The sequence below is a fragment of the Acomys minous genome (assembly GCF_964271855.1).
Source record: "Acomys minous genome assembly, chromosome: 14".
Classification (NCBI taxonomy): domain Eukaryota; kingdom Metazoa; phylum Chordata; class Mammalia; order Rodentia; family Muridae; genus Acomys; species Acomys minous.
Window position 1 is genome coordinate 23,577,934 of NC_140496.1, and position 21,131 is coordinate 23,599,064.

The 21,131-nt window shown below is 44.4% G+C and overlaps 2 protein-coding genes across 2 annotated transcripts in view; both read right to left on the reverse strand.

The window, feature by feature from the left end:
- Positions 1-4,925, reverse strand: part of LOC311582638 (chemokine-like factor) — a 14,231-nt gene extending 9,306 nt beyond the window's left edge. The window contains exon 1 of the mRNA XM_084755831.1: positions 4,410-4,925. Coding sequence (XP_084611957.1) covers positions 4,410-4,802 — 393 coding nt within the window. The 5' untranslated portion in view covers positions 4,803-4,925. The remainder of the gene's footprint in view (positions 1-4,409) is intronic.
- A 623-nt stretch (positions 4,926-5,548) lies between these two features.
- On the reverse strand, positions 5,549-20,247 carry CKLF (chemokine like factor). Its single transcript, XM_084755595.1, has 4 exons — positions 19,817-20,247; positions 13,393-13,551; positions 7,838-7,933; positions 5,549-6,050 (listed from the first exon to the last, which is right to left on the reverse strand). The coding sequence occupies exons 1-4, from the start codon at positions 19,892-19,894 to the stop codon at positions 5,940-5,942; spliced, it is 444 nt and encodes a 147-aa protein (XP_084611721.1). The 5' UTR covers positions 19,895-20,247; the 3' UTR covers positions 5,549-5,939.
- Positions 20,248-21,131: the final 884 nt, after the last annotated feature.

A 21,131-nucleotide genomic window follows, 5' to 3' on the forward strand; every position in this document is an offset into this window, starting at 1 on the left:
GTGTGTGTGTGTGTGTGTGTGTGTGTGTTTGCTGCCATGCCATGTGCTTTGGGCTAGCTGCCCACAAGCCTCAAGGCTCCTGCCCCTGCCTTCCAACTCACTGTGGGAATGCCGGGGTTGCAGACTGCATCCCACCTCACCCAGCTTCTCTGTGGGTTTTGAGGGTCTGAACTCAGGAGGTCAAGCCTTGCAGCACGTTTGTTTAGAGCCATCTTTCCAGCCCATGCCTGTATGGTTTCCCGCAAATATTTTTCTTTTAATATTAAATTTTTTTTTATGGTACTGAGGATTGTGCTCAGAGCCTGACATATGCCACGTAAGCATGCTACGGCCAAGTCACATTCCTGGTTTTCATCCTTCAGTTTTTAATTAACTAACTAAAAAATTTTCAGTGCTAGGCATCAAACCCTCCTCGCCCTTCATCATGCTGGGACAAGCCAATCTACTGCTGAGCTACATTCCCAGCCCTACTTAAGAGTGTTTTTGGAAATTAAATAATATATGCAAAGACTAAAATATATGAAAATAGTAAAGATTGAACACGGAACAGTTTTTAGTTTTTCAAGACAGATAGGGTTTCTCTGTGTGGTCCTGGCTGTCCTGGAAATCTCTCTGTACACCAGGCTGGCCTCGAACTCACAGAGATCCACCTGCCTCTGCCTTCATCATGCTGGGATTAAAGGTGTGCGCCAGATGCTGGCCAGTGGTGGCACAACGCGCTTTAATCCCAACACTCAGGAGGCAAAGGCAGGCTGATCTCTATGAGTTCGAGGCCAGCCTGGTCTACAGAGTGAGTCCAGGACAACCAAAGCTACACAGAGAAACCCTGTTGCACAAAATAAAAAAAAATAAAAATAAAAATAAAAAAAGAAAAGAAAAGAAAAGAAAAAAAGAAAGAAAGAAAGAAAAAAGAAAGACTGGCCAGAAAAGACTTTAAGCTTCTTTTCTCTTCTCTATCAAACATAGACTCTCTGTTTTGTTGTTTTGTTTTTCAGACAGGATCTCAGTATGCATCCCTGGCTGGCCTGAAATTCACTATGTGCTCACAGAGATCCACCTGCCTTTACCTCCTGAGTACCAGGATTACACGGTGTGCACCACCACTCCCAGCTAGTCTGGCTCCTGGTTTGTATTTCCAGAAGGGAATTCAAATGTATTTTGGATAAGTAAATAAATGTTGATTTTGACAGCAATAGTGAGGGAGAAACCCAGTTTTCTTTTGGTCCATACAGCTAATTATCTCAGTCATTTCCTGGGAGATGCTAGGATTACCCCCAATGGCCAAAAAAGGCAATCTTTGTTATACACTAAATTCTCAGATGTATTTGTATCTCTTTTGAGTCTATTCTTTCATTGGGTTGTTAATTTTAAAGTACTTTTCTTTTTAAAATTGTGTGTGTGTGTGTGTGTGTGTGTATGTATGTATGTATGTATGTATGTATGTATGTATGTATGTATGTGTTTATAGAGACAAGAACAGGCTGTCAGATCCCTGGAATTAGATTGAAAGGGCCTGTGAGCTAAGACTGCTGGAAACTGAACTGGGTTTGAGCACCAAGGACTCACTCTTCTCTCTCTCTCTCTCTCTCTCTCTCTCTCTCTCTCTCTCTCTCTCTCTCTTAAAGATTTATTTATTATGTATACAATGTTCTGCCTGCATGTACACCTGCAGGCCATAAGAGGGCACCAGATCTCATTATAGGTGGTTGTGAGCCATCATATGGTTGCTGGGAATTGAACTCAGGACTTTTGGAAGAATAGCCAGTGCTCTTAACCTCTGAGTTAACTGCTGAGCCATTTCTTCAGCCTCTAGAGTGTTTTTCAAATGGTCGGGTGGCTCACTTGTACTACTGTTTAAGTTAGTTCTCCCACCTTTCATTTTCAGACTGTTTATGACACCCATGCTTATCTTGGTTATATTTCTACATTAGCCTTGTTGCCATTTTAATTGGGATTTCATCTAATTTTTTAATCAGTAACAGACTTTTTGCATGCGTGTGTTCTTTTTTTTTTCCTCTCTGTAAAGTTTTAAAGTTTTCTTCTTATAGGTTTTTATTTTTACTGCTTTGCTAAAAATTGATCATTTTAATGGCCATAGTGAAGAGAAATGTTTTCTTAGTTTTTGTTTGTTTTATTTTGATTTAGAGAGAGGGTCTCACTACATAGCCCAGGCAGTCCTGCTCTATCTTGGAACTCACTAAGAAGACCAGGCTGGCTTCGAACTCACGGAGATCTGTCAGCCTCTGTCTTCCCAAATGCAGGGATTAAAGGTGACCATCGGTGCTTGGCTTCTTACATTTTAGTTATTCATAGGAAAGCTTTTTAGTTCATTAATTTCATTACCATCTAGCTAAATTATTTTGTCCTGTATGGTTTCCCAGTGGATTTAAGATTATATTGTATCAGTGGAAAGAAATATATTTGGCCTCTTTTCAAGTATTCTTATTTTTCCTTAATTATGATTTGTCATTCCAGAAAAACACTCACTAATGTTGGTAGGCATCGCTTTTTTTCTTTTTTCTTTTTTTTCAAGACAGGGTCTCTGTCTAAATCAATGTTCCATTGCTGGGAAGAGACACCATGACCACAGCAACACTTTTTTTTTTTTCCAAGACAGGGCTTCTCTGTGTTAGCCTTGGCTGTGTGGGACTCTCTTTGTAGACCAGGCTGGCCTCGAACTCACAGCAGTCCGCCTGCCTCTGCTGGGATTAAAGGCGTGCGCCACCATCCCTGGCTCCACCTTTTTTTTTTTTTTTCCCCCACTTTATTAAGAGTACTTGTGATATTTTACCTAAAGAGCTTGTTGATTTTGGGGGTAAAAATGCTTAGTTTTAGAATATCAGTGAAATCTCTATTCTTACTTCACAGGTCTTTCCCCTTCGTCTTCCTCCTTTCTGGGAACCAGACACTAATCTTCAGGTTTTTCACGTGTTCTCAAACACTATTTGATTTGATATCCTAACTGTTCACTTACAATACAGTGGGTTATTTTAAGAACTCTAGGAGCAAATCATTCTTGTCTTTCCTCTTTGTAACATATGTTTTAAAAATAGAGATGAATTTTGTTGCTGTTGTTAATATGGTACCCCCTGCCCCCATTTTGGGGATCCATCCCAGGGTCTCACACTTGCTAAGCATCTTGGGCCTGCCTGCTGTCTTTACTTTGTACTATGAGGCCTCTATTTTTGTTTACTTTTCTAAACCTGATCAAATTTCAATGTCAGCGTTAGATTGACTTTGTAAAACAATCCCTCAAAAGAGGATAGGATTTAGCTCAGCAGTAGAGTGTTCGCTGACAAGTTCAGTTTCAGAAACATTAAAGCACCCCAAACGCTTGTTTCTTAAAAAAAAAAAAAAAAACAAAAAAAAAAAACAAAAAAAACCCTGAGCATCATCAGAGTGAGGTGTCAGGGTTTGGAAGAGCCAAGTCTGAACAGGATGGGTTGTATTCGCTTTTTGAGAAGTACTTCCTGGAAATGTTCTTTTTATAATAAAATAATAATAATTAAAAAAATAATAAGTAATAATAGTAATACCTATTTGAGCGTTAGGTGTGGGACAGGGTGCATGTGGAGGTCAGAGGGCAGTTTGCGGGGAGGGCATGGCCCGCTCCTTCCTCTGAGTTCTGGGGATTGGCTGTAGCGGGGTTACACATGGAGCCTCCTTCTAGGCCACTTGCTTTTCCTGTTTTACATGTTGTTCTATTTGGAGTCTCTATTTGGGGTTCGGTTTGGATCGTTAAGCCTTCCTTCCCAGAAGTTTTATGACCCCTTTCTGCAGGTCCTCCTGCTGTCAGTGATGTTTTCCCCATCCTCACTTTATTTTATTTTTTCCCATCCTCACTTTAAATGCATGTCCTCCTTTCCTTTTTTCCCTGGGTTACTGCCTGTTGTCGGTTGCTTGAGTAGGTCTTATGGAGGGCAGCTCTTATAGGTTGTGCTTGCTAGTTTACAACTTTCTGTTTACATACTCATTATTTTTCCTACTTTCATTTGTGTGGGGAAACCCTAAAAAATAAAACACATACACACACACACACACACACACACACACACACACACACACACACGGGGGGTGGGGGCGGCATAGGGCATGACAGCATCAGTATTTAGTTCCAGCACTCTAGAGGCAGGGGCAGGCAGAACTCTATGAGTTTAAGGCCAGCCTGCTCTACACAGTGAGCTCCAGGTCAGCCTTGGCTACACAGTGATGATGTCTCAAAAACAAAACAAAACAAAACAAAACAACAACAAAAAAGACCCCAAAACAAACAAAGGGACAAGAAAGGGAGCAGAACACTGTGGCAAAGGAAACCGTGAAGACTTTGCGTAAGCAGCACCTTTGCACTCAACTCCTGAGGCCACCCGCCCTCCCCACACCCACCCAGCTATCGGGCAGCTCCTGCTCACCATCCTCAAGACCTTCAAGACCCCATTTGATGAGAAGCAAAACTCCTTGAAGCTGCCTCTGATGTTTTGTGGGACTTTAACGCGACCCTCAGCGCGTCTTTTGGTGGCTATCTGGATTTTCCTAGACACCAGGTATCTAGCTGGCGTTGCCTTCCTGTCGCCGATTGGTTTCTTTGGTAATTGGCCGGCACTCGGAGTTTTGTGCGCTGACTGCTCGGCATATAGAGATCTAACGGATGATGTGGCGCTTACGGGAGGTCTGTACTGGCGAGATGCAGTAGAGGCAACAGATGCCAGTGACTCGGAGCGTGAGGGAGCATTCCTGGCTACAGACGGAAGTGTTGCACCGCTGGGTGAGCGGTGGGATTCAGGCTTGGAGGGTGCAGGTTTCATGGTGGGGTCCTAAGCCTGATTGTGTCTGGTTGGCCCTGCAGCTCCAAGTGGGTGGGGCGGCCGCAGGGCGGTAGTCCGCTGGGGAGCCAGCGTTAACGGCTGCTGGCAGCCTGTCCCGCGTGCACCTGCTCTTGATGGCTGTGGCCTAGTCTAGCAGTCTGGTGACCTGGTTGATCTGTGGGAAAGGTCCTTTGTCTAGCCTGAAAATTCAAAATCCAGCAATCGCACCCATAGGAGCTGCTGCCAGCCAACCCAGAGGAAAGGAGTTCTGGAGTCGTTTTGGGGAGATGCCTAGCCAGATTCCAGCACTGAGCCATATACAATAAGGATGCCCGGCAGAGTTTAGGGTCCAAAAATCTGCCAAGCTACTACATTAACTAAGAGTTTGTGATAAAACAGCATGACTAAAAGCAACTTGGGGAGGAAGGGGTTTCTTTCTTCTTACAGTTTGAGGCAGGAACCTGGAGTCAAGAGCTGATGCAAAGGAGTGCTGTTTACTGGCTTGCTCCCACCCCCTACCCCCCCAACCCCACAGCTTGCTCAGCCTGCTTTCTTGTAGCACCCAGGAACACCAGGGGCAGTACTCTCCACAGTGAGCTGGGTCCTCCCGTATCAATCAAGAACATATAGTACAGGCCTGTCAATCTGGGAACATTTTCTTAACTGATATTCCCTCTTTCCAAAAGAACTCTAGCTTAGGTCCAGTTGACCCACACACAGTGAAATTAAAAAGAGAACTGCAGAAAGAAGAGTAAAGAAATATATTTAATAACTAGTTAAAATGAGTACAAATTATTATCTTTTCTTTTTTCTTTTTTGGTTTTTCGAGACAGGGTCTCTCTGTGTGGCCTTAGCTGTCCTGGACTTGCTCTGTAGACCATGCTGGCCTCGAACTCACAGCAATCCACCTGCCTCTGCCTCCCAAGTGCTGGGATTAAAGGCGTGCGCCACCACAGCCCGGCATTTTTTAAAATTTTTGGTTTTTCGAGACAGGGTTTCTCTGTGTAGCCCTGGTTGTCCTGGACTTGGTTTGTAGACCAGGCTGGTCTCAAACTCACAGAGATCCTCCTGCCTCTGCCTCCCGAGTGCTGGGATCAAAGGCGTGCGCCACCACGCCCGGCTCCCAAATTATTATCATTAATTAATAGAAGGACTTTTCTGAAAAGGTCCACTTGGATTAAACAGAAGTTTCCGGTATGTAAGGGCACAGTCAGCAATGGTACATACTACTGTCAGGAGACCGAACACCTGCGAACAAGAGACATTGTTGTCAGTTTCTGTCACACACAGATTCTCAGTCATCTACCCATTGGGTTCAGTGGCGTAGGGAGCTTGTTCTCTGTGCTACTGTTCCAACACTGAAGAGGGAGGGGACTTTGGAGATCAATGCTACGTTTTCCCCATACCCAGCCACAGTAAAGGAAAAAGATAAGAGCAGGGTGGTATGCGTGTGGTCTCTCCATCTTAATTTGCTCTGACATGCAGCCTTTAAAGCCCTAGTGAGCATGCGCAGCTCTCACCCAACATCTCTCTCTCCAGTGGTCAGCTGTTTGCTGTTTCTTATCACCCAGACTTGACTGGGGAAAGAGTCAGTGCTGGCAGCGGCTCAAGATTACGTCCTGGGAACGGTAGTTGCGATGCCAGTTTTGTGCAAGTGCAGTGAAAAGATCCTCCACAGGGAACTCTCAAAGGCTGGCAACATCCACGCAGGGCATAAGAGTTTAAACAGGCCCGAGGAAAATAAGATTGAGCTAAAGGGAAACTGAGCAAAGTGTAGTTCCACTGGCAGAGAGAAGCAGCTGTTTTCTCTCGTCGGTGCTTATCTATGGCTGGCTGCATTCCATCGCCCGTGTTAGGCTCCCAGCAACCTGAGGCTACTTGAACCTCATGCACTGGCAGCCCAGCACCATCCTGAAGGAATACAAAGTCTCCACTGTGAGCCACATAATGAAGATTTTTTTTTCCCCAAGAGCTTCATTTAGAAAGAAAAAAAGGTGACATTTAATTTTAGTACATGTATTTAGCTCAACATAGCCAAAATATTATCCCTTTACAGATCACTGCTATAATTAAAGTTATTAATGAAATATTCTATGTTCTTTTGGGCTACTGGGCCCTTGTGCCAGACAACAGTTCTACTTTGTCATCGATCAAGCAACGTGTAAGTGAGAGGGCAGACAAGTAAAAGAATTGAATCCTTTGACTAGTTCATTAAATAATAGACAGGATTGTCTGTGAGACAATTGGGGGAGGTTGGTATTTCAGTGTACCTTATTTCTAGAAAAATTCTATACTCTCTTATGAAGTTGCTTAGTGCCTACAGGAGTTGAAATCTAGGGTTCTGACAGACATGGCAGAGCACAGACAGCTTTATTGTGGCCCTTGCTAAGAAGGGACAAGAACGTAGGAAGGAAGAAATCTCTAATTCCGTTCTCTAGATTAGAGCCTAGAAAAGTCAAACGGCCAAATCTCAGCAGCACGCCAGGTGGAAGTACAGTGAAATACTGCACTCTTCTATTTTGGCTTTCCTGCCAGGACTAAGTCTGACCAAGTTGCCTTGCTTCTCTGTAAGCAGTACTCAGACTAACCCTTTGGTTGCCAGGCTCCCTACCACATCCCTTGCAGTGAGGAAATCTGTTATGTTGCGCCTGAAGACTTATGGGAAGATTCTGTCTCACCTAACAAGTGATAGGAATCCTTTAGAAGGAGAACTCTGACACCCACCCATCATCACGTTCCTTTTCTTAGCATCAGGCTTGTCAGAGCTAAGAGTTGCAGCCGAATCTAGCAGCTTCTCTCAGTCTGCTGTAGCCCTGTAAGAAACATGCGGGGACCTCTTTCTTTGTGTGACTCCAGTCTGTTTCTGCCAGTCAGGGAATGCATTCGCTCACACAAGCTCTGTGGCTAGTAGGCACTGTATGCCAATCCAGGAGTCCCTGGCACGAATGTAGTGCCGCTTGCTGGGCTTGTGTCAGAATTCCCAATACATTTGTATTTTGATCAAACTGGAAGAAACCCGAAAGGCTTATACTTACCCCTCCAAGGAAAGTCATTTTTGATGTTTCTGGTATCAGAGCCAGCACGGACACAATAAGCATGAATAGCGTTGTTATCATTGAGTTGATGACATCCTAGAAACACAGAATGGAAAAGCCAGCTTGCTACCAAAGACCGCTGAGGATGGGGATACAGCTCAGATGCTACCATGGCTCTGGGCTTGGGGTTCCATGCCTAGCATCATGGTGTCACAAGGGAGACAAGACCAACAGGCAGTGCAAGGAAAAAAAAAAGTAGGGGCAGCCCCCTAATTTGTTTTTTTTTTTAAAGTTGTGTTTTATTCAGTTTAGCACACATCAGTGTCTTTTAGGAAACTAAAATGTCACAGTAAAATAATGCCCATATATTTGCTCTATGGTCTACCTAGTGGGTCTCTTATACCAGTTCATTTAATTATTTAACCATTTATATATTTTTTCACTTAACATAGATGTAGCTAGAGAGAGAACTTACCTGGTTAGGAAAAGTAGATAATTATGCAGAAGGTTTAGAGCACAGAAGGTCCCTTAGGAAGCTGGAATGCTTATTTTTTTTTTTTTTAATTAGGAGATGTGAAACAATTTGCTAACAAATAACTTTGTTACTAAAATGCAATCAATAAAACTGAAGCCAGGCATGGTGTGCCCTGCCTTTAATTCCAGCACTCAGGAGTTTGACATCAGCCTGGTCTACACAGAGTTCCAGGCCAGCCAGGGCCACATAATGAGACCCTGTTTAACAACAACAACAGCAACAGCAAACCCCAAACTCAAAAAAGCTGAAGACAGCACAGATTTAGGGTGGCAATTTCCAGGATAAACCCCACCCACATTGGTAACGCAGTGGCTTGCCAGTTTTGTTACTTCATTTATTATTTTCCCCCAAAACGAAGCATTTTAACAAGAACGATTTACATTTTTAGATTGATAGGTGTTTTGGAAAAATCAATTGTCCTTATCATGGAATGGCCTATCTACACTTGCGATAAGTAGGCAGGAAGAAATTAATGAAGAAATACTAGATTCAAAAAGAAAATTATTTAATAAAGAGAAAAGAGGTTTGACTTAAGGAAGAAAGGGTTGCAGCAGACAATGAGACCGGTTGTCTTGGGTAAAATCCCTTTTGGCTGCATCCTTTGCTTTCCTTCAAGGGGCTGGGCCGCTGTAAATACCCGTGAGTTAGGCTGTCGATGGGTTTGTACAGAAGCGGTGTTCTTGGGAGCACATGGAACCGTGGGGGATGGGGGATGGGAGGGGAGATGTGCTTATTTCAGAATACCCTTGCTCCCTAGTGGAAAGTTAGAACACTGTGTTTGTTTGTTTGTTTAGTGGGGTTTTTTTTTTGAGACAGGGTTTCAGGCTGTGACCTAAGCTGGTCATCACGCAGCCCAGACGGACAAACTCAGAGGCCTCCCGCTTCAGTCTTCGGCATGCTGAGCTCGTAAGTGTGAGGGGACACACCCAACTTAAAACACTGAAAACTCAATATACAGCCAGGCATGGTGGCACAGACATTTAACCCCAGCACTCAGGAGGCAGAGGCACACCGCTCTCTGTGAGTTCAAGGGCAGCTTGTTCACATGGTGAGCTTTATTTAGGGCAGCCAGGGGTATTGAGTGAGATCTCTGTCATAAAACAAAAACCTAAAGAAAGCCCCAAATCCTCAATATGCTGTGAAGCAGAATGAAAATTTAATTACAAAAAATATGGAGATTTCATAGTAATTTTGAACCACAAAGTCCTGGGTTGGCTCCTATGTTCATGATCTATCAGTGCTAGAGGAAAACAGAGGCCTGGACTATGGATTATGTCAGGGCATGAGTATGCATGACGGATCCTGAGGGCAGACAGATGGACCAGTATCTTCTAGTTAGGGGCACTGGCTGTAGGACATCAGTGTTTGTCATCTCCTGCTCCTTCCAGAGTGGCCGTGGTCCTTGGCCACCTGCCTCCTTCACTTCACTTTAATGACAGGAAAAGCCCTGACATCTCTCCTACTCATCCTGCAGGGGCCCCATGACTACTACCTTTGTCCTTGAGATTTCCTTGGGAAATAGGAAGTTAGGCCCGTGGTACCCTCCTGGTTATAAGCTGCCTCTCCTTTTGTTCTTGGCCTCACAACCTTCGTATTACTTGCCACTCTGGAGAAAACCTACCATGGACCTTTTATGAGCACAGCCTGGGGGGTGGGGTATGTATTTTAGCACTTTTCTTTTTGTCTGTGTGGCATTAGTCACCATTCCATTCTTTATGAAATGCTCCCCTATCTGGTGTCGGTGACACTGGGCTCCCTTGGGTCCTCGCCTGCCTTTCGCTGGCCGCTTCTCTCCGGTTCCTACGCTCTCTCTGACCTCAGTTGCCAGCACCTCAGCTCTAGGTCTCCTCCTAAGCTGCTGACATCATCAACACCACCACCTGAAGACCCTGCAGCGACGACAGTCTGGCAGTTTATGTCCCATAAGCCACCCAGCTCTTCAGCCTGTTCTCTTACCTCAGATTCTCCCAAGGGGAGGCTGAGGCAGGAAGAGTGAAAGTTGAAGGCCAGCCTGGGCTATAGGATGAGTCCACAGCCAGTTCGGGCAACATAGTGAGGCCTTGTCTCAAAATAAAAAGTCCGAGGAGGGCTGGACATGTAGCTCAGTGGTTCAGTATTTGCCTAGCATGCAAGAGGCCATAGAAACAATCCCCAGAAAACCTCAGTGATGACAGCTGTGTAGAAAGAAGGCAGATGTTGCATTCAGCCAGTAGTACCAGGAACCCCATTAGGGAACTCCTTTTTCTCCACCTATAGCTGTATCCTTAGTCCATGACTTTATCATTTTATGATTAGATTATGAAAAAAGACTAAATGTCTCTTTAAACCATTTCTAGGTTGGGGTTTATTTTTAACCTCCCTGATGTTATTATTATTCTGAGATAGGGCTGGTCTCCATCTCTCTGTGTAGCCAAGGATGATCTTTGAACTCTGAACTTCCAGCCCCCACCTCCCAAGATGCTGAGTTTAGGTGTGTGCTAACAACATGCTTAATTTATGCTATGCAGGGGGACCAAATGGAGGCTTTGTTTATACTTGGCAAGCACTCTATCAATTGAACTACATGCCGCCAAAATGCTCATCACTTGCTTCCAAAGATGGCAAAAGATTTTCACCAACTCCACATCTGATAACTAATATCCAAATATATAAAGAACTCAACTAGACATCAGCAAACCAAACAATCCAATTAAAGATGGGATACAGATCTAAACAGATTTTTTTTTCAATAGAGGAATCTCAAATGGATGAGAAACAAATATTCAACATCCTTAGCCATCAGAGAAATGCAAATTAAAACTACTTTGAGATTCCATCTTATGCCTGTCAGAATGGCTAACATCAATAACACAAGTCTGGCAAGGATGTGGAGGGAGGGGAACACTCCTTCATTTCTGGTAGGTGTGCAGACTTGTACAGCCACTATGGAAATCAATATGGTGGTTCTTCAGAAAATTGAGAATCAATCTATCTCAAGACCCAACTATACCACTCTTGGTATATACCCAAAGGATGCTTCAACTTACCACAAAGACACTTGCTCAACCACGTTAATTACATCTTTATTTATAATAGTCCCAAACCAGAAACAACCTAGATGTCCTTCAACAGAAGAATGGATGGAAAAGTGTAGTATATTTACATAATGGAGTGTTACTCAGCTGTCTGAAAAAATATCATGAAATTTGTAGGCAAATGGATAGAACTAGAAAAAACAAAACCAAAACCAAAAACGTGCTGAGTGGGGTAACCCAGACCAAGAAAGATAAATATGGTATGTATTCAGTTATAAGTGGATATTGGCCATTAGGTAAATGGTTAGGTAAAGGGGAGGGGACATGGGGGAATCCCTCCAGGAGGGGGGATGGGTGGACTGGGGTGGTTGGGGATTTGAGTAGGGGGGAGTCAGGTGGGGGATGGGCTAAAGGAGAGAGTGCAGGAAGAGACACCTGGAACTGGGCCAGGGCGTTTGTATGCTGGCACTGAAACCTAGTGCAGTGGAAACTTCCTGGAATCTGTATAGGTGATCCTAATGAGGACTCTTCGTAATGGGGGATACAGGGTCTCACTTGCCATCTCTTGTCGCCAGTGAGGCTTCCAGTGGTGGGACTAGAAGCCTTGCCTGGCTACAAGAGAAGCATTCAATTGAGTTGTTGGCCAAGGGGGGCCCATTGAAATCCCCAAACAACTCAGGGTGTTAAGACAAAAGGCTGCTCCCTGCAAACTGACAGTGGGGGCCATTGCCAAGGACAACACCCACACAACTCACCGAACATGGAGAAGTCCAGCTGGTGCTGTCATGGCACCCTCACTCCTATGTTCTAGCGTCCTTGGTGTGTGAAGGTATTCTGTGAGCTGCCAAAAGAGAAATGTGGACCCCAATCCAGCCACAAATCCTTTGACCTACAATTGTCCTGCCTACAAAATATGCTAGGGCAATGGTGACACAGAACTTGTGGGACTAGCCGACCAATGTCTGATTTGACTTAAACCCTCCCCTCCCCCCATGAGAAGGAACCCACACCAGACACTCCTTGGGTAACTGAGAAGCAGAGACATAGTTCAGAGATCTAAGATAAAACCAAATACTACTGGTCTAAAAAAATATCAATAAAACGATTCCTAATGATATTCTGCCATCCTCATAGATCAGTGGCGTAACCAATCAAAACCAGAGAGGTTTCTTCAAAGAGAGACTCTAAACTGGAGGTCTCTATCAAATCACTCCCCTCAGAGGTTAGGGAATTCCTCAGAAGAGGAGACAAAAAGATTGTCAGAGCCAGAAGGGACGGAGGGGACCAGGGGAACAAGAGCAAGGCCCTCTGAGTAACTGAGCCAGGAGCATCTGAACTCACAGAGCCGGAAGCAGCAAGCACAGGACTAACACATGTCTGCGTCAGGGCCTCAGAATATATATTATTGCTTAGTATTTTTTTTATGGGACTCCTAACTGTGAGAACGAGTGGCTTCTCTGACTCTTGTGCCTGGTGGAGTGCAGGGTCCAACTTTGGTATGATAGCTTTTGTTTCATCTTATCTTTTAGTTTGTCATGTTTGTTCATCTCTTAGGAGCCTGTTCTTTTTTTTAATGAGAGACAGAAATGGAGTGTTTCCAGAGAGAAGGGGAGGTGTAACTGTAATCAGGATATGAAAAAAAAAAAAAGATCTATTTCCAGTAACAAAAAATAAAAAAATAAAAATAAAAAAAGGAGGCAAAAAAGCTAAGACCATGCTCTAATTTGTTAACATGGCTCTAAATCTAAATCGTTTAGAACATTTATACTTAAGAGAATTCTCCAAACAGAGGAAGGCCAGCTACATCTACTAGGTAGATGCAGTAAAGAGAATTTACATTCTGTGGCTGTCCTGGATCCCTGAGAGCCTTCCCCAAGGACAACATGGGGCCTGTAGCAGTGAGCAGAGGTCACCTTAAAGATTTAGAAGAACTAAGTAGTTGAATACAGTGTCGTTCTACAGCAGGAAAAAGTAGTTAACGATTAAGGTTGAAACTGATCACTTACAAGCAAAGGCCAAAACAGCCATCTCATCTTTTTGTCAAGTCTGCACATATACAAAGTTATGAAAAAGAAAATAATGATGAGCTCAAACCCAGTGATGACAATGTATGGCTCAGGGGCTTGCGCGATGATGAAAAAGACCATAGATGTCACAGTTACTCCCTAGAAGAAGAAAACAACGATTTAGTCATTGATCATACAAATTTAGCGTATAGAAACAATAGGTTTACTTCGTGTGTGTGTGTGTGTGTGTGTGTGTGTGTGTGTGTGTGTGTGTGTGTGTGTATACACATGTGTGGCACTGGGGATTGAGTCCAGGGTCTCATGTATGTGCATGCTGAAACGTTGTTCAGTCACATACATCTCTGGCCCCCAGTGAGGTCTATAAACAACTCAATAAGATTTTGGTGGTACATTGTAGACATGGAAGGCATGACTGAACATGTGGGTATTGACCTCTGGCTTTGTTTTAGAGGACTATGTGACCCCGATTCAAGGGCAGCTAATCACTCGACTGTATTTCTCTGCTCTTCCCCTCCAAATAGCTCCTCTCGTTCTCAGTCTGCCCTCCTCTGCCAGCTCTTTTCTTCACCTTCCTATAAGCACATTGGTGTTGTCTTCTCTTAAAACGCTCCTATCCTACAGCCCTTTCTTCTTCCCCAGACAATTCTGTTCTGTTTGTTTCTGCTTCTTGTTACTCTTCAAAAACATCTACAGCGTGGCACCCCCAAAACTCTTCACTGTCCACGTCCTCATCATTCCTTAACTCTTAGTAATTTGCAATCTACTATTAAACTGTCAGTGGAATGCTGCCAGGAGGTAACAACGGTGGAGGGGAAGGTGGGCGTGGAGGAGATGGGTTTAAACATATTGTCAGAGGGAACAGAAAACTGATGTCTTAAAAGGTACTGTTCAATGTGCATTCTCATATAAATCCTCTTACTAAATACAATGCCATTAGAATTAAGGGACAGCTAAAGATTGGAAACAACCTACATGATGCCAATTAGAGGATGGTTAAAGAGCAGGGGATCAGAGATGGGGTGTAGCTCAATGAGAGATATGAGAGGTCACCAAGTTGGTACATATGAAGGCTTTGTTAATGCCCTGAGTTACTAACACACACACACACACACACACACACACACACACACACACACACACACACACACACCCCTACCTGGGGAAGGGAAAAAGTCTCTCCACAAAATGGAGTATTAGCAGCAGAAAAGAATGAAGTATTACTATGCATATGCTATTGACATATGACATGGATGAATCTCAAAAATTATGATGAAATGAAAGATGACAAAAATGAGTATATGCTATATGTTACTTAAAGAAAATTCTAGGAAATGAAAGCATACCGGAAGTTACAGCAAAAGGTTTAGCCATAGAAAACAGAACTATACTTTATAGAAAATATAATTAACAGAAGCAGATAAGTTGACCCCCTGGGACTAGACTTGGCAGGAAGAAGGGATTAGCAGGGCCATGAGGAAGATCTTAGGGGTTTTATGTGTCACTTACATTGCCACTTAACAACCAGACATACCCTAAGAAATATACTGAGCGATTTTGTTGTGCAATTTATCATAAAAATACAGATACTATGATGGCTCTGATGTCCCCAGGTGACATTATCTCATGGGACCACCGTTGTCTAGCCAATCAACCCACACCTAAGACAGTATGCCATGTGTGGCTGTATCAATTATCCTGATTATGTGGTAGTTTAACAGTTATATATTTGTGTTAAAATTGATCAGATGAAACATACAACGTAAAAGCAAGTGTCTTTTCCACCAACTATCATAACACAAACACCTAAAGTGAAAAATTGTTCATAAATTTCATCTACTTAAAAATCTTCAGATCTGTGTGGTAGAGTCTCCCTTTCCCCACGTGGCCGAGACCTAGGAGTCATCTGCCATCTGTTTCTCAGTTTACACATGAAAGTTCCAATGGTCACTTCTCAGGCTTGTCCCTGGTGTTTGATTGTTTGATGCAGCCGATCACACCCTCCCTTTCTTTCTTTCCTTTTTTGGTTTTTCGAGACAGGGTTTCCCTGTGTAGCCTTGTCTGTCCTGGACTCGCTTTGTAGACCAGCCTGGCCTCCAACTCACATCGATCCGCCTGCCTCTGCCTCCCGAGTGCTGGGATTAAAGGCGTGCGCCACCACGCCTGGCTCACACCCTCCGTTTCTTTACTTAGCTTCTACGACACTGTGCACCTGACTTGTTCTACATCCCTGATCGCTCTCTCTTGTTCTTGGCTAATCCTGCTCTCTGCTCCTCCCTTTAATGTTCACAGACTCCTAGAGTTCATTCATCCTCTTATCTGTTGTATCTACATTTCTTTCTTGATGGCATCACTTGTCAATCAAACTTGAACTACTTCCATCTCTCCACCTAAATCCTGTTCCATCCAGTGCCGACTCCCTAGTCAGTTTGGCTGCTCCTGGGTCTCATAGGTACCTCTAATCTAATACTGAATTCAAAGCTCAATTTCTGCTCCTCCCTCCTCCCACTTGCTGCTCCTGCAGGCTTTTTCTGATACCAGTAGATAGCGAGATTTTTCCCCCCACCCGTGTAGACTCAAAACTGTGATGCTAGGTTGAAACCCTTGCTTTCTCTTACCCATTGGACCATTAGCAAATCGTAAGCACCTCTAATCTGAAAACAAAAATGCTCCCAAATACATTTGTTGTTGTTGTTGTTGTGTTGTTGGTGCTGGTGTGGGATGACAACAAGATCTGACTGTGTTACCCTGGCCTGCCTAGAACTCACTAGGTAAACCAGGCTGGCCTCAAATTCCTAAAGCTCCATCTGCCTCTGTCTCCCAAATACTGGGATTAAAGGCATGTAACTTTGACCAAAAGCAAAACCAACAACAACAAAAAATTTTTAATGTTGTACATGATGCCAGTTCAAGACAGTTCTGATCTGAAGCATTTGGGGTGGGGAACCTGTGTTTTCCAAATAGGACTCTTTGCTATGCACTTTGCCACCACCAGCCTTCCTATCTCCACGGCATCCCCCTTTACTCAGCTCAGACCTGCTGGCTCCTTGCTCTCTCGTGACCCCTTTCCATGGCTGCCACAGAACCATCACTGAATTTTCTTCTTCACAACATATTCTCCTTACTAATAATACTTCATCTCCCTTAACTCTAATACCTCTTCAGCAAAGCCTAACTTGATCACGCTGTGAGGACAATTTGTCACCTTTGTCAAATGTCTCCTCCCCTGAGGCTCCCTTGTCTGCCTTTGTTTTTCTTTTCCCAGAGCACTTGTTCTTGGGATGCTACAAAAACTACTGGGCCTGACTCTGCCACCCTCCCATCCCAATATGTAATTTCCACAGTACAGATAGGGTTCTTCGTTCACTGCAGATGGAAGGTGTTCAGCGGATATTTGTTGAATGAATACACGAAGCACCATTCAAATTCTTATTATTTACTGCAAAGATCCTGAAGATTTCCTTGTCACCATTCCTTCATTCAGGTCCCTCTATCTTAGTCCTAACTCTAGGTTCTTCTGGTTAGATGTCCCACTTCTGTGCCCTACCTTCACCATTATCACACATTATAACCATTCACTCTTGTGTTTGTGGACCAAATGGAACCATTCTATGAGTCAAGAGCTTTTGTTTTGAGCTTGACATAGAAACATGTGCATTTAATCCCAGCTCTTGGGAGGCAGAGGCAGGTGGAGCTCTGAGTTTGAGGCCAGTTTGCTCTACATAGTAAGTTCCAGGACAGCCAGGGGGCTACATAGAGAAAACCTGTCTTGAAAAAAAGAAAAAAGAAAAAAAAAAAGAAATTTTGTTCTTGTGGTTGGTGACATGGCTCAGTCAGTAAAGTACTTGCTGTATAACATGCCTGTAATCTGCCTGTGATCCTAGCACTGGGGAGGTGGAGATGGAAGATCTTTGGTGCTTGCTGCTCAGCCAGCCTAACCTAATTGGCAAGCCCCAGTCCAGGAAGAGGCCCTCTCTCAAAAACCAAGGTGGTGACTTTTGAGGAACACTGCCAGAGGATGACACACACACACACACACGCACACGCACACGCACACGCACACGCACACGCACACGCACACGCACACGCACACGCACACACACACACACACACAGAACTTTTGGTGATAACTAAATACAGAAGTTATATGACTCAGGGACCTGGTGACTAAATGGAAGAATTCTGTGAGTTAGGAATCCACTTTGGTATCTTCTTTCCAGCTACTAGCCCAGAAGTTGGAACACATTAAATAGTCACATCGCTTAAAGACTTATTTATGTGTATGCCTCATGTGTGTAGTGCCCATGGAGGCCAGAAGAGGGTGTCATATCCCCTGGCGCTGGAGTTAAGGTGGCTGTGAGCCACTCTACATGGGTACCAGAAACTGGACCCCAGTTCTCTGTAAGACCTGCCCATAAGCACTTAGCTATTTTATATATCCACACTGTATAGAGAAGTAATATCAGCAGCTAGAGATAGTGGTTAATAGCACATACTGAGCTGGGCGCCATGGTGCACTTCTGTAATCCCAGCACTTGGGGAGGCAGAGGCAGGCGGATCGCTGGGAGTTCAAGGCCAGCCTGGTCTACAAAGCAAGTCCAGGACAGCCAAGGCTACACAGAGAAACCCTGTCTCAAAACACACACACACACACACACACACACACACACACACACACACACACACACTTTGCTGATAGCAGACTTGGATTTGCTTTCCAGCACCCACATGGTGGTTCACAACCACCCATGACTCCATTGGCAGGAGATCAGACACCCTCTTGACCTTTGAAAGCACCAAGGACTCATGTGGTGTGCATAAACACATGCAGGCAAAACACTCTCACATAAAATGAATAAATGTTTTTTAAAAAAAATAGAAGTTGGCTATTATTTATAATGATGATGATGATGGTAATAATAATAATAATGTTAAATCTGGCAGAGACAAGTGGAACTCTGTGATTTCAAGGCCAGCTAGAGACATGCTATGAGACCTTGTCAAAACCAAAACAGAACAACAAAAAAGAAGTACTACCAAACTTAAACTCCGCCCCCCCCAAAAACCCCCCAAACCCCAACCCTTTTTCTTTCAGTGTTCTAGAACCTTTGGACCCTAATGTAAAGCTTCAGTTCATCAATCATCTTCTGGATTAAATAAACCAAAGGCAGCCTCTTCATTAACTCTAGAGTACTTTTCTAATGGTCTCATATGAGTCATAACTTGTAGCTATTTCTCAGAACCACAGATTCTGGCCTGGGGAAGATTTCATATGCGATTTCTTTTACTCATTCACCTGAAGTCTGAATCTCCTTTGCAACCGCCTCACCAGTGCCCATCTGTGCCTTCTGCTGCCTAGGGAAATATTGCTATCGCTGGTGTTCATCTAATTTTGGCACCCTTCCAATATAAAAACTCTTCTTCGCGCTACGTGGAAGTATTTCCCTTGTAACTTTTAACTATCTCATGCCAACTCTTCAAAAGTGTAGATGATCAATACTTTTCTCTTTGAGTTTTCTCAGATTCCTTCAACTTCGATAGTTTGTGAATGAAAATGAGAAACATGACGGCTCCTAGATACGCTTGAGGGGAAGAAGGTTTTATTGTAGATGTGAGGGATAGGACAGCCAGAGGCTTCTGGAAGAGTCCAGACTGAACTGGACTGTGAGAGGAGGGGTGAGCGGGGGGGGGAGAGAGAGAGAGAGAAAGAAAAGAAAGAGAGGAGAGAACGAACGAGGACCAAGAGAGGAGCTGAGGAGCGGACCGAGAGAGCTGGCTGAAATAGCAGGTTTAGACGTGAGAAGCTGAGTTTAGGAGGAGAAGCCCAGACCCTGGGCTGGAGAGGTTTAGGGCAGGGGGCGGGGTGAGACGTGCTGGGAGGAGCCACAGAGAGCCAGTTCCGGGTTTCTTTGGAGCCTGACAGTTTGTATTTCTCTAACTAGATAGGGACGTTATGATCTCCTTTCTCCAAAACGCTGTCCACAACTGACTGCAATGCCCCCCTGTTTTGTCTGAAGCCCTAATAAGGGCAGTTTCCTCTTTTGCTCTTCTTCTGGTTTGTATGCTCTCTGAGTTGGGTGACGTCAAATGTCCGACCTACAGTAAAATACCGTCCACTTAGAAAAAAAATCTTGTTGGTTTCTGAGTGGTGAGACTGTAACTGTTTTGTCTGCTAGGTTACTACCGATTTGTGATCCAAGTAAGGGTCATTCAGGTAGACCCATGGGTGTGAAGGGGAGGCCGCTGTACCTATCAGCGGACAGAGCAACAGAATAATGCCTTGCATCTGGCAAGAGATGGCCAGAAACGAGGTGACCGAGCAAAAGCTGGGTCAGGCTTCCTAACTCAGTCTTCTCCACCCTGGACACACCTGACCACCGCCCTGCGTTCCCGCCCTGGTCCTCACCAACCGCAGCATTTTCACAAAGCCTTTCAGAGTGAAGCAGAAGGGTGGATGTTCAGCTTGCTCCTGTGGAGACTCCATCTCGCCCACAGACCCAACAGCCCCGCTTCTCTTTCAAGCCTTCTCAGTTAATTGCTCTCTTTAGGACTCGCGCCAAGTCCTCAACTGCCGCGGCTGAGCTGGCAGTACCTCCTCTCTTTAGCTCAAGTCCAGGCACGCGTGCGCACTAGCACGGTAGACCGCCCAGTCGCTCGGCCGGCAGGTCTCTAAACTCCCGATACAGGCGCAGAGCTGGAGCCAAGCAGATCCGCTCTACTTAACGCAGGCCAGCTCCACACCTTGGCTCCGCCTAGGAGCTTTCCTGTGGAGAAGCGCTGTTGGAGTAGGGGGAGGAAGACCCAAGAACGACAGCCCCGCTTCCTCGCTCTTTGCGGATCTCACACTTCCTTAAAATTTCCCTTGGTCACCTTGTCTAGAGCAGTCAGGAACTTCTCTGCATTTTTTTTTTTTGGTAGCTCCTCCCAGATTATAAGCATACCCAACGGGAAAACGTTGATTCATTGGTAATTTAGATTTAGAAGAATGAAATTCCGGCGTTCTGTTAGTATGATTGACTATGGGTAACAAAAGTGAATTGTTTTAATTAAATTAAAAGCTACAAGAAAGGAATTTGAATGTTTTCAGCAGAGAAATTATTACGAAGAGACAAACTTACCCTGACACGAATATTACACATATTCAATATGGGCACATGTAATGAAACACCACGTGATACCTCATAAATTCGTGTGTCTTCAGTTAAAATGGAAATATAAGTTGTGCAAACCAAGGATCTGTCTACTTCTCTCCTTGTAGGGTCCCCAGGGTCTGGGGCACTCATCACTAGTTGTAGAATATATAGCCAGAACTTACAGCCTGGCCCTCCTTGCCTGTCCTTGCTCTCAGGATGTGCAAGCCTGTCTCTAGAGTACTTCAGATCTGCCTTCAGTTTATAAAAGTGCTCCAACAGCTGGGCGTGGTGGCACTCGCCAGTGATCCCAGGACTCAGGGAGGCAGAGGCAGGCAGATCTCTGTGAATTTGAGGTCAGCTTGGTCTACAAAGTGAGTCCAGGACAGCCAAGGCTACACAGAGAAACCCTGTCTTGAAAAACAAAAACGAAACAAAACAAAGCAACAACAGTGCTCCAGTGTAGCCAGGACTACGTCATTTCCTTTTAGACACAGAAAGTATGTATCACTTCTCTTCTGTGATTTAAGTCTTGTGCTGGTCTTGGAGAATTGGGTCCATTACCTGTGTCTCTGTTGCTGCAATAAAAGA

What these genes read in the sequence shown, in the direction of transcription:
- CKLF (XM_084755595.1), bottom strand. Translation starts at nt 19,894, where the DNA reads ATGGAGTCTCCACAGGAGCAAGCTGAACATCCACCCTTCTGCTTCACT. An exon ending in TTGTGAAAATGCTGCGGTTG is followed by an intron (nt 13,552 to 19,816) that starts GTGAGGACCAGG and finishes TTCTTCTTCTAG; the next exon opens with GGAGTAACTGTGACATCTAT. An exon ending in GGCTGTTTTGGCCTTTGCTT is followed by an intron (nt 7,934 to 13,392) that starts GTAAGTGATCAG and finishes CTGTGTTTCTAG; the next exon opens with GATGTCATCAACTCAATGAT.